Here is a 13,923-nt window from a genome sequence, read left to right as displayed (position 1 = left end):
TTTTAAGTACCACCGCAGATAGCATTATCAGTCTTAGGCTTATCTTTTCGTAATGCAATGACAAAACTAATCAGTTTCCATACAACTAACATGCTAACAACAAGCAGACACTGAGGAAATATGCTTTTAGCACAGTAACAGTGTCAAAACAGTTTTATTAATTCAAAATTTACTTTGCAGATGAAATTGCTGTGTTAACGAAGTGACTTCTTGGTTGTTCAACTTAATATTCAAAGATTAAAAAAAAATTTAAACAGCTCAGCTTAGGCACAATAATATGGATTCAATTCAATATAGCGGCTGTTGTTGCCACAGCAAGAATAGCAAATAGATCATAATGTAGAAATAACCCCCAATTATTTAATTGCTGGCATCTCTGTGATGGAAAGGGAACATGTTCGTCAAAGAATTTATGCCTGTAAAGTACTGATTTTTTTATAATTAAGACAGTGTGTCAAAGCGATAAACTTATTTTCTTACATAAAGGGAGAAAATAATGTTTATAAGTGAAGTGATTAATTAATAGATTATCTCAGTATTTCACTGTTACGACAGAAAGTGTAGCCTTTAAGTTCACTCTTCTGAGTTCATTCATATCTAACCTTGATGAGAGTAAATCCATTAACAAGGGCAGGTTATTCTCTGCGAGCAATTCTGTTCTTCCTCAGTGAAATTCATGGCTGCTCTGGTAAGTACAGAATAACAATAGGCAATGGAAAAAAGTTATTATGGTTGTTGGCAGAAGTCAAACATGAAGGTGCTTTTAAAGTGAACCTGTAAATTATTATAAAAGAAGTTCTATAGCAGCAGTGTAATTTGTTATTTAGCAAAGGTTTCCATCACCCAACAATATCTGGTTTTGCTTTTTAATTCTAGTCATATTGTAAATCATGTTTATAGGAAGAAAGACTTCTTTATTAGTTTCAAGGTAGATGATGGTCAGTAGAAGTAATCCTCTGGGCAAAATTATTCCCAGCCTCAGCTTAAAACATGTTTTGATTCATTTATTATATTCTCAGGCTGTTTGCAGACCTCCTGCTGACATCAGTAACAAGCAATGTACTGAGAAATACACAGAGCTTTGAAAATGAGATGTTATTTGTGTTTGAAAAGAGTAATCTAACATTTTTCCTCTGTACTAATGCTGTCACATTTTATATGCAGCTGTGGGATTTGTTGTGGTTTTATATTTTGGCACTAGCCTGTAATGTGTGTGCTATCATGCTGTATGCTCAGGGAAAAAAAAAAAACCCAACATGATAATACTACATTTGCAACCCACTTTATGGGTTAATTAGGATAAAAGATGTTGTAAATTCAATAAATGTCAACCAAACTACACAAAAGTGTGTCAAGACATTAAAAAAATGTTGCTCAATGCTATTGAAAAAGAGTTGTCACTTAGCTGCCTGTTCTTTGTGTAAATGCAGGGAAAAAAACCACTGCTAACTACCTGGGAAAAAAAGTGGTCCCTGCAAGAGATCAAGCAAGTGAAATACAATACTAGACTTCAATTCAGTGATTCACTCCAGATTCTTTTAGATATCATGGGTTATTAAGTAACCAAATTATATTCAAGTAATGCAGCACCTGCTTCATCAAGCTACAGAATACGGAATTAGATATATACCACTTCAGCTTCACTGATTCGATTATGTAGTAGAGAGAGAGTGGTGAATATACATTAATCCTATGAAATTAAATCAAGAAAATTAGCTGAAGATATTCCTAGGGGCCTATTTGGTGTCTATTTGCATAAAATGCTGAATTACCTGCTTACTAAAATCACTTTTTTTTTTTTTTTTTTTTTTTTTTTTTTTTTTTTAATAAGAAATGGAGTGGAACTGAGTTTACATAGGAATTTAAGCAGCAAAGTGCAAGTTCCAACCAGAAATCCATTTAATTCCTGGCTCTTACAACAGCCAATACCAGATCATTGAAATATAAGAATAAAGCAAGTTTCCATTTTTTCCCTTCATGGTTCATAATATGGAGTACAGAGAGTATACTGGTTTTTTATGTTCAATTACCTGTGTTGGACTTCGCTTCCGTCATCATTTTTTGCTATTTTTTTGGTCACTTCAGTATCCTATATAATGTATGCAAGTATGATGTAATGCTGCACATTCTGAAAAGCATTTCCTTTTTGTTGGCTCAAACATTTCTTCAGGATAGTATCACTAATGTTTCCTTGTTCTTAGGAGAAACAATGACATAAGAATCAAATAAAGCCTATCCATTTTTTAATCCATGCTATTACTAATTCTGTAGAATTTATAACACTGTTGTCTGTTTAGGAGTCTGAATTATTCAATCTTTTTACAGACACAGACATTGCAGTATTTCTAACCATGATTTTATCCTGTTTATAACTTTTATGTTCATGCTGGATGCTTATTACATACTATTTTCTCTACAAGTCTAAACAAATAATTTAAGATTCAGAAGTTTATGCTTCAGGCTTTTCAAATTAACTGATATTAATTCCATACAAAAAGACTTAATTTCAGTGTTAAGTATGGACTGTCTTACCTCAGTCTGAAATTATGACTGTTCTATTCTTACTCTTAGTCTAGCCATCTTCATACCATATATGAAAAGTATCTTGTTTATATTTTACTTAAGATTTTCTAAGCAATTCTGTTTTCTATACTTTGTTATCTTTGATTCATTTATAAGAAATATCAGAATTGAATTTTATTTTGATTCATTGAAGTAAAATATTAATGTAGTAAAATTACTGAAGTAAACAATAATAAATAATAAGATGGTAAAACATGTTTGCAAAATGAATGAATTAGGTTTAAGTAGTCCTAGTACTTCAGAAGTTTTTGATCTGTAGAGAAATACATTTTCATCCTCAGGGAAATCTTTACAATTCACGGTAATTTTCATTTTTGGTTGAAGACAAAATGGAGTTTTGAAGGAGAGTGATAAATAATAAACATAGCAAGTTTAGAAAAGCCACTATCCTGGTGAGTTTAGAACGCATGGCTCAAATCCAAGAAAAAGATTTTGTTGAACTTATACAAAATAGATGCTTGAAATTTGTTCTCTGGACCCATAATAACTAATAACCAAAAAGCTTTATGAGGATTATAAAATGCCTCACCTTTTTTGAGCAGCTGTTATTCTTGAAAATGAAAAAAACCATTCTTAGTTCTTAGAACCCATTCTGTGTTGTTACAGGCAGTGCATTTCAGCAAACTGTTTTGAGTTCCAAAGAAATGTCTTATCTAAAAAAAAAAAAAAAGGAAAATCATTTGTTGCTAAAGACATTTTCTTTTCCTCTCATTACATGCATGAGAGAGTGCTCACTCTTCTGCTTTTTATTCTCCCACTGCTCTAACAAATCATCATGTGCTTTGTATTTTTCACATACTGATTTATTCATATTATCTAATAACATCTCTGGTTTATTTTTTGGTTGCAGGTTTCTCTTGGACTTCTGCATGCCCGAGCTACACACATTCTCTGGCCTCCACATCGCTGGCAGAAGCTACAGCCAGTGCTGCCTCCGGAGCGCAAACCACTCCACAGAGAGCAAGAGTGACCTGAGGGTTCAGACAGGAAAACACTGACATGAAGTTCAGCCAGAAGGAGCTGCAGTGGTTATACCATGACCTGTAAGAGCTTTGCCAAGTGCTTTGACATCAGTGTCATATCAACAAATACGTGTGACATCTTAATGTCACAATGCCACCAGAAATTCTTCATGTTTCTTTTGTTTGTTTGTTCTATTATTTGTTGGATTTTAAAAATCACCAACATTAGGGCCTTGTATATTAATTCAGTTTGAAATAATTGGTTGTAGAAGAACTGAATGTTCATTTTTTTTTTCTGGAAGCAGTAACATGCCTGGCTTATGTCTGTACTTGCGCTTCTCTGGACAAGAAACTATTAAAACTTTCAATAAAGTATTTTGATCTTTTACATTCAGCTTTTTTCTTTTGTAACTGCATGGAAACTTTATTAATAATGATTACATATTAAAAAAAGCAAACCAAAATATAGATACTTTGGATTGTCCTATAATTACTAGTAATGAAGAATCAGTACTTCTGTAGGTGAAAATTTTTAATGCAGCTTATTTCTATTATTAAACTGAATACATATTATTTATTCCTATTTTCTTTTTCAGGATAAAAATAATTTGTTTGATATAAATATTCCCTGTATATCTTTCTGTATTAGATATTCAGTCAAAACGTACAAATGATATTACATTATCTGAAGGCAGTGTTTAATTAATTTTTCTAGTAGAGTAAACCTTCGTTATACTGATTGCCACATTTCTTTGGAACTATGTAATTAGATAAGAAATATGCAATTAATCTTCTAGTATATAGTTAATAATATAAATATACTCTATGAATAGGCAGTAAAGGTTCTGCACACATTATAAGTGAAAATAACTTGGAAAATGACACATTTTCAATGACAAATCAATATGAGCCAGCTTATGTTCATATTAATTGAATTTTAATTCACATAGGCTAGTACTTAAAAAATTTAATTTAAACCTTTAGTACTTAAAATTTAATTTAAACCACACAACAGATCTTTTAACATTTTCAGCTAAAAACATGCAGTTATCAGAAATTCAAGCAAGATTAGTCTATGCGTCTTTGAACACACACATGTCCTTGTGAGTTAGATGATAGCTTCAATCACTATGAAAACTATCTATTACAATCTAACTTTCTTCTTAAATGCTCCAGCTCTGTAGACTCTCTGAATACTTTTTTGTCTATGTGTCAGGATCTTTGTTTGTTCCAAAAAGGTGTTCTACAGGTCTCTGAACACTCTTATTTAAACTAATGAGGTTTGTTTGGATATTATTGCAGTAAATTCAGAATTATTCAGGGACAGAAGGAGAATCCAGGGAATTACATGCCTGTAAGCCTGTCCTCATGCTGGGCAACGTTATGGAACATTACGGGGTCAGGCTCAGCCAGCCTGGGTTTAGGGACAGCAGGTCCTGTTTGACCAACCTGATCACATTTTGTGACCTTCCTAGTGGATGACAGAAAAGTTGTGGATATTTACATGGAGTTCAGTAAAATCCTTGATACTCTCTCCCACAGCATTCTCACAGGCAAGCTGGCAGCCCACAGCTTGAACAGGTGATCTCTTCATTGAGTTAAAAACTGTATTCTGCTGTCTATATTTTTCCACCCTTGATCCTCCCCAAACCATCCCCATTTTACTGACTTTGATCCCCTAAACACCTCAGAAGTCTTGTGCAATTCTGAAATTCTCTGCCCTGCACTCCATAGCAAAACCTGTACCCATGGGCAAGTCTGCCAGGAAACCTGGCCAGCCTCCCCTCTGACTCCTGGTGTTCGCTGTACCCAGTGGAGCAGATCCAGGAGCCTCAGTGCTCCTTCACAGCTGTGAGGTGAGATTTCCACAGTTTGATGACTCATGTAATATGTTGCAGTGTGCATTTTGGGTTTTCTAAAGTTCTGTATGATTTTTATTATTGAGTTTCTGTAAAAGTTCATTTCCCCTCACACCCCTTTCCTTAATCCCTGTCGTTATCTCCTCTCCCTTCCCATTGTATCCCCCTCAATAGGCCTGGCCCTTTCCATTGTATCTCCTCAATAGCCCTGTCCCAGTGTATTGTATCTCCTATTGTATCTTATCTATGGACACTCCCTGGCTGAGCCAGGTGGCTCAGCCAAGGTTTCAGGTATCCCCCCACTCCTTTTGCCCCAAAATGGCAATGTCAATGCCCCCTGTACCTGGGTCACTCCCCCTTATTTCCATCAGTAACTCCCCTGTGCTTAAGGGGAGGTAAGAGCCAAAAATAGTCACTCACCCTCTCACGCTCTGGCACCCTGGGCCTTTGCCCTGAATAAACACCTTCCTTACCAACCAGTGTGAGTCCGCTCCTTGTTCCAAGGAAAGTCACGACTCTGTCTGAAATCTGGACCCAAAGAAATAACTCATTTGTATGGTATGTGAAGAGCAAGCTAGCCACAGAGACAAGCTCAGAAGGACCATAGCAATAGGCACAAAGGAGTTAAATTGTGGTGTTGTTTTGCTTCCCACAGCTTCCATAGTTCCTTTGGGCTCCTTTGTGCGAAGGCTGGCTCATTATCATGGAACTTATACAGGCTCTGAAAGTTTAAATGTCCCAAGTATTCAACTGTGACATGCCTCAAGGAATATTTATTCACTTATATTTGCGTACATATACCTATAAATATTTATGCATTTATATGGAGATGTATGTAGGATATACATGATGAAATGATGGAATAAAGAGTATGCCCATTAAGTCTGAGGATGATTGTAAAGACTGATGTAAATTCGGAAAATGGTATTAGAGTGCAGTGATCTGAATTTGATAATGATGAGCAGAGAGTTCATGCAATAATTACCCATATACATACTAGATTATGTTAAAAGAAAAATTTAGAGAATGAACTGGAGTCTCAAGGTCTTGTTTTTCTCTTGGTTTCTCGCGTGTTTATTATTTGTTAACTTACAAGTTCTTTGCGCCTGGCCAAGGTGTTTACAGCAGCTCGGACACAATGCAACTCCCCCCATGATGGGAGGTCGCTACCTCTTATACAGATAACTACGTGTCTCTTATTTACAATTCTGTGCCGATGCCTAACACCTATACAAGAAGGGTCATGTTTACTTAAAACCAATCCCATCAAACTATCATGTGCCCATGGATGGATGGATGCCAAGCGAGAAGGAGAAGTACTCAGGGTGCTACCCTAATTTCTCCATCTTGTTCCTCAGTCAGCTCCATTCTAAAAACCCAAAACTACAAAACTTTCTACCTGGAGATAAACTACACTACTGTCTGTTACACATTTGTGACTTGTAATTCTTTCCTGTGCTGGAAGTTTTTCTCATGGACTGAAATCAAAGTCTGTGTCCTCCTGGTCTCTGTGCCAGGCAACCCCCCCTGCACAGACCCCAGACCCTCTGTCTTAGGCCTCTCTACTGAGGTCTGTGACTTTCCAAGGCACTCAGAGGTGGACTCCAACAATGCCCTGGATTCCAACAATGAGAAACATTGGAAGGACTTGGGTTTACATGTAGTCTTCAGAGTCTGAGACAGTCTTCAAAATCATGAAAGATTGCTGTGAGGTGCAAGACAATCATTGGTTCTCCAAGTACATCATGTGAGGCAGCAGAACTAATAGACATATAATACAACATTTAGACTGCTAGATTAGAGATAGAGAAAGAAATATTTTAATTATAAAAATCAATAAAACACTTGAATAGATTATTTTTTATTGCATGCCTTTAATTTTTTTTTTATCAGGCCTGTTGGAGACGGAAGGATGGATGAAGTAGACCTGAGGTCCACATCAGCTATTTTATACATTTTCTGATTAGGTCTTCTGTGCTTGGTAAACTTGATGGTGTCTTTGATGCTAGGCAGGCAGTTGCATCAATATATAACTTCTTTAGACTGATAATTATGATTATTTAGATTAGATTCTTTAGCTTAACAGTGTTACAGTTCCATTATGTACCACATTCCTGTAATAAGCATCTAAGGAACCAGTTTCCTGTAAAATAACCTATTTTGCTTCATACTGTCATCATATTAATGTGCATGACATTATCATGTAGGTTGGTGAACAGAAATAGCTCAATGAGATCATAACAGGTAATTCAGTATCCAGAGCATGAAGAGCAAACCTTTCCTTTCAAAGCAGAAAGGACCAAGACTGGCACACATGAGCACACATTTAAAGGTGTTATTATTTAATTGATATATTTGGGTTTCAAGCTTCAAATGAGAAGCCTGTTCTGGGAGTAATGAAATCAGTAGCAAAATTATCATGACCATCATGATTAGCTTTCTAAGTCTTCTTCACAGGCCTTCTGGGTTTTGGTTCTGGCTTATATCTATAATGCAATAAGGTATGATTTCATGAGAGTTAAATAAGAATGAGCACAAGTAAGGCATAGGACACTAAGAAATGAAAGGGTGACAGGATATTTTAAAGCTTGATTTTTTTTGTGTTTTAGGAGTCACATATACACCTTCCTATGGCCCGAGAGAGAGACTAGATTGCCTAGAGCAAGGAGAGATGTTTCAAAAAGATAAGGAATTGGTACTCTTAGCAGACATGCACAATTACGTCTGAAACAGTGACAGGGCAAAGCTGTGTATCTCAGCAACACAGCCTCATACACAAAACCAAAACACCAACTGAGAAAGAGGAAAGCTAGTGTAAGTAAAGAATGACCATCTGATGAATCTAAAAACCTTCAATCAGGTTGTCAGGATTTCCCATGACAAGGAAACATCATAGCATAGAAGATGTGCTGAGATTAATTTCTTCCATCTATTAATCCTTTAGGATAACATACCTAAATGATGCAACATGAATATTGGCAATCTGTCGTTGCATGCACAAAGCACTAGCTGTTCTGGTCTGAAGCAATTGCAAAATGGATAATTTAGTGCAGAGCTATCCAAGGAGAAAAAGGTAAAGCCAAGATAATAGATTGTGCTTTAGTAAACAGTTCATAAACTGCATGGATCCTCAAATATTAACACTAATGAAATACACCAGACATTACAATCACAAAACATATGAACTCAAAGTACCACAGTATAGTCAAGTGATGAGAGATATCAGCTCTTCCTATGCAGAATTTCATTTTTACATGTCTTTTTCATTCCTTTAGATTTGTTTACCAGGCAAATCCAACAGAGCTCTGAACACTTCCAGCATATTACAAGTAGGTCAGTTGTCAGAAATCTCTTTCTGTAGGTGTGTTGCTCAGGTGTCTAGCAGCTGATGAACCTGCATGCTCTTGCACAACTTCACTTATCCTTTGGTATTTTGCTATAATGTGGAATAACTGTCTTACTTTGGAATATTTTACTATCACTACTATCATGATCAAGAAAATTATCACTTTCTTCCTTTCCATGCTGACATGGTCCATTTTTATCATGGTCTAATTAGCATCTTATCCAAGGTCATAAGATACACAAGATAGATTTGGAAAAAAAATCCCAGAATTTCCTAGGTCACTGTCTACCTATTTAATGTCTGTCATTTACTGTCAGTCATTACCTTGAATAGTTAATGAAAAAATGTACATTTTGTGATATAAAATACAAATTCTAATGAATTTAAAAGATTGGTGAAAACCAAAGTTCTGATTAGACAGCTTAGCTTTCCACAATTGTATGGTGAGAGAAAAAGATGAGTCTTTAGAGCTAAAGTTTCCTGTGGCATTATAGGCTCATAAAATATGTAATGTGGCCATAATAGTGGTGAATATCTTGGGATATGTCCTTCCAAAAATACCCACAAATGACTGGATTTGTGTAAATACCATGCAGCAGACCTTTCTCACCATCCTATAGAAGCTATACTTTTGTGCAGAAATAAATTGAAGTCACTGAAAAAATGTAGAGGACAAAGGGTGTAAGGCAACCACATGGCAGTGGCCTAGGGGATAGACTGCGGATCCCAGACTAGCAGAGCTGAAGTTCTTACCATTACATCTGTACTCCTTTTCAGTAACTCTGCGTGAATTAAATGCTCAGACTATTATATCTGGTACCACAACTACAAACTTAATTTCAGGTAGTGTTTTCCAGTGGTTAATTAAAATAACTATTCTGTAACCTAGTGTGGAAGTTTTAGCAGTACACCTTATGACCCTGAATGCTGTGGGATTATTTGTTTGCATTTTAGTTTGTGAAATAAAAGATAAACCAGAAGCTGATTTATGCAACTGCACCTCAAGAGACTTTTAAGCAGAATGTTACACAGAAAATGTTGTCAATACTTAAACTATGTCATAATTCAAATATTTCCTTGATTGAAATTCATTAATTGTGTTATTAGATGAGAGATTCATCTTTGGAAGATTTGGTAGTTAACACCCCAAAGGTGTAGAATATTTTAAAAATGCAGCAGCTGTATGTGAATAGCAGGTTACTCCAAACATACAGTGAAGGAAGCTTTAATATAAAAAAAATAAAATAAAAATAAAGAATTGCGATAACTTGTTGGAACTATATTAACCCACCATATTATGTACTATCTTCCTTTTCCATCCCACTCACAAATGTCTCAGCATTTTATGTAACATCTAACCTTTTCTCATATCCTCCTATTAAATGTCAAAATTGAATTTTACGTCCTTTGGGAGCTTAACATACCATACCCATATTTTTTTCCTTACATGCATTTCAAGTAATAAATGAAACATAGAACAGCAACCTTTTTTTTAGCAATACTCAGAGTTTCATCCATTTGATTACAGGTATTAATCAGACAAATGGTCCTGTTTTCTGTAGGACTTGATTGCCTCAGGATCTAAGATTGGGCTACAGTACTTAACTTTCTAACCTGCTTTTGATGAGCCTGTAATTAAAAAAATGCATTTCCTTTATTTTCTTTTCTTCCCTCATTATGAATGGATGGTTTCTAAATCTGACATTAAATATCTTAAGGGTTTAGATAAGTAGTCCATTTGTCCAGTAACCTGTTCCTGACAGAGGTTACTAAGTTATACTTCCTATAATGAAGAGTTAGAATAACTTGCCAAAAGGGAAATTACTTTTCAGCCCCAGGCAGTTAGTGTTATGCCCTGGGGCATGAAAGTTTAAATTTCTTACTTATATCCTTTCTAAAGTAACTGAATTCCACGATCTATATAAATGTTTAATGCTCTCTTTAACTGCAATATCTGAAAAGTCTGTTTGTAAACAGGGTACAGCTGAGTAAAGTCTGAAAGTTTTATCATTAACTGCTGTTTACTTGCTCTATCCCCTCTGTTAAATTGGGAGAAATTATTGTAGTTGCTACAATGTTTAGTTGCTATCGTTTAGTTGCTACCATTGTAACCATATTACAATGGTAGCAACTAAATTAAAAAATCAATTATATAAACAAGTGAAGTCTTTTATTAATTTGGGCTAAACACAGTGGTACCCAGCAAGTTCAACAAAAATAGGCATTTCTGTTCTCTCTCTCCAGTTGATTAAACTTATTTGGGTCACTGACTGGCACAATTCCAAATCTTGCATTGAGTCTTCAATAACCAGGTGCCAAAAGTGAAAGTGTTCTTTAGTGGTTTACTTTTTGAAGCATTTTGAAAATCAGATGGTTTTTGTTTTAAGTCATCTGAAATGAAATGCCTGTCTTGCAAAATCGCTAGTCACTATTAAAAAATTAAGGTCATGATAGTAAGTTTGAATATATTTGCTCTTTTATTAACTGACTAAAAAGAAGAAAATTATTTTCTCCACCTTTTCTCTATTAATAGCCTGTATTTTAAACAGACCCTTCTCAGTAACAGAACAAAATTTTTAAGGACACAGAAAACTTCTGATGGGATTTTCTAAAAATACTTAAAATACTTTATTGCACAAGGAGATACATTGCCTTGATTGGAAGGCAATGGAACTTTTTATGCTAAATAATCTTGTGATAAATTCATAGAATGTTTTAGTCATCTAACAATCAACACAGGTTCTTTTGGCCTACCGTGCAGGCACAGTGAGTCTGATCTCTGTTGTGTTTGCTTCTCTCTCTCTCTCTTATCTCTCTTTCACACACACACACAACACACATCACACACCCCCACACACCCTCACACCCACGATACTTAATCCTGTATGTGTCTAAGGAATGAAAAGCTACAGTCATGAAATTTTCAAGTGCTACAATAATTAATTAGCATGTTCAATATGAATACCCAGTGTCCCTATTTAGCATGAGAAGAATTAGCTATGGAAAAATGAGATTTTCAGAGTGCATTGGATAGGGCAATATCCAAATTGTTCAAAGATTAGTTAGTGTCTTAGATTGCATTGGTCCTAGTTAATTAAAGCTGCCTGGGAAGGGTCTCAGGAAAATTAGTACTTTTTCAAAAAGCAATGAGGGGTTGGAAGTAGTTCTTAATTCAGGTGACCACAGTTAATTTTTCTTGATGACGCAAATTATGTCGTGAAAACTGTCAGGAAAAGAGTTTGTAGAAATGTGCCAAGAAGCATAAGTGTCATGAGGGTAGCTACTGTTATGAGTGATTCATTTATCTGGAATTCATAGTTCCAATAATTCAATCACCCATTTGGAAAGAAAACAATATGGCCATTTGATCAGCAAACACTTTTCAATAACCTAAAGTTTTGAAAGTCTTACACTAATATTTAGCTTCTACTTGTTTTATTTTATTAATCTTTCTGGTTTTTTTTCTTTTTTCTAGTCACGGTCCATAATTCTTATTTTCACACTACTGATCAGTTTGATCATCATACACTTTTCCTCTCACTGGCAATGGTGAAAAATCCTCTTACTTTTAAAAAATTTTATTCTCACTTCTAATTTTCACTCTGTTGCTTAGCTACTCACATAGAGTATTTCCTTTTTCTTATGTGTTCCTTTTCTTCATAGTCTTCAAAACATTTCTTTTGATTTTTTCCAAGAACTCTGTTATGAAATTCAACTTTGTAGAAATATTAATTATCCTTACATATAATATTGCTGCCCGATCCCCAGAGAAAACACAAACCAACAGAGTGTCAGTTTATGCGGTGCTTTATTTAGGGGCCCCGAGGACCTTGAGGACTCGCGTCTCAAAGTCAGGGTCCCAAGTTGGTTACAAAAGATGCTCATCTTTTATACCTTTGTTACAAGTCTTACTTCATCAGCCTACGTGCAATCTCCTACGTATTTTACTTTAAACATTCACATTCATCTTACAGGTAACTTTTCTAAAGGCTATAAATTTTGTACGCTTGCTCTAGCTAAAATAAAGGTTAATTCTCTAAGTTTAACTCCCACCATAGGAACATTTTATTGGTAACCATGTAATCATATTTCACAAGTAATTTGTATACCTATGTACTACATGCTCTACTAAGTCCTTTAAACGTTGTTCCTTGCATCAGCAGATTCTCAGGCCTCATTTCTCAGGTTTCATTCTCATGGGCCTACACAGGGACCAACTCCTTAGCCTAACTACTGCTAACAGAGGCCTTATGGCAACAATATAATATAAATAATAAGCCTTAACAAAATAAAAATATAACAATTGTTTCAGGATTTTCTTTGCACAACATCTTTGAATACTGCTTTTTGAAATTTAATTCTTGTGTAACATTGTAAGAAAACAATTATCTAGCTACATAATGGACCTAAATTGACATTCATCATCTCAGTATCGATGTATCATAAAAGAAAATGGTGCAAATTTGAAACCAATATGGTGCATGCAGCAAATCAATCTGAGATTGAGAGTACAGTTGGAACATGTTGGAGAGATAAAAAGCCCATTGATGAATACCTTGCAAGATGGTCCTTGTCTTCAAGTGTATCTACTCTTTGAGCTCAAGATTCCTTGTTTTATTGTTTTATAAGTCACCATTTCTTGTCTCTACCTATAAAAAAAGATTCAAGAAAAGTGCAACAGGCTTGGTTGATTTTTTTAAAAGGTAAATTATCTTTGACAGATTTTGCCTCTCATGATTGGAATTAGATACTGACCAATTGGGATGTCATAAAGTCATTTAAATTCTGAGAGAAAGAGAACAGGGTGGTCATAAATGCAAAGTTTGTAACAGTGGCTAGGTCAAAACCAAAACATTCTCTGAATGTGGTTAAATAGGACATTGACCTGTAAGTCAGTCTATAAACATATTGTTGAGATATAGAACATACCAAGGATTTGAACTCTAACAAGATATTCGAATTAACTGAAGAGTCATCTGGGTACATTTTTGAAGAAGGAATTAATTGGAGGGCAGACTGAGACAAGGGTTAAGAGAGATCTTGTATGGATTGGTTTGATTTTTTTCTAGATGAAAATAAATTAAGTTAAAAACCCCAACCTGAACGATAAAAAGATTTAAGACTCAGTATATAACAAGGTTTCATGCCTTATGTATTCCTACAATGTGGTCCT

General features: G+C 35.1%; 1 protein-coding gene across 3 annotated transcripts in view; it reads left to right on the top strand.

Annotated features, from left to right (window-relative positions):
* The window catches only part of IMMP2L (inner mitochondrial membrane peptidase subunit 2), a 432,115-nt gene extending 428,160 nt beyond the window's left edge, over positions 1 to 3,955 (top strand). For 2 of the 3 annotated variants that reach the window (XM_083859972.1, XM_083859973.1), the window contains exon 6: positions 3,434 to 3,955. In XM_083859972.1, the coding sequence (XP_083716098.1) occupies positions 3,434 to 3,553 (120 nt within the window). In that variant the 3' untranslated portion in view covers positions 3,554 to 3,955. The remainder of the gene's footprint in view (positions 1 to 3,433) is intronic. The other variant, XM_083859974.1, reaches the window with a different exon arrangement.
* Positions 3,956 to 13,923: the final 9,968 nt, after the last annotated feature.

The sequence above is a fragment of the Zosterops lateralis genome, assembly GCF_965231275.1.
Source record: "Zosterops lateralis genome assembly, chromosome: 4".
NCBI classification, from domain to species: domain Eukaryota; kingdom Metazoa; phylum Chordata; class Aves; order Passeriformes; family Zosteropidae; genus Zosterops; species Zosterops lateralis.
This window is presented reverse-complemented; position numbering and strand designations above follow the sequence as displayed.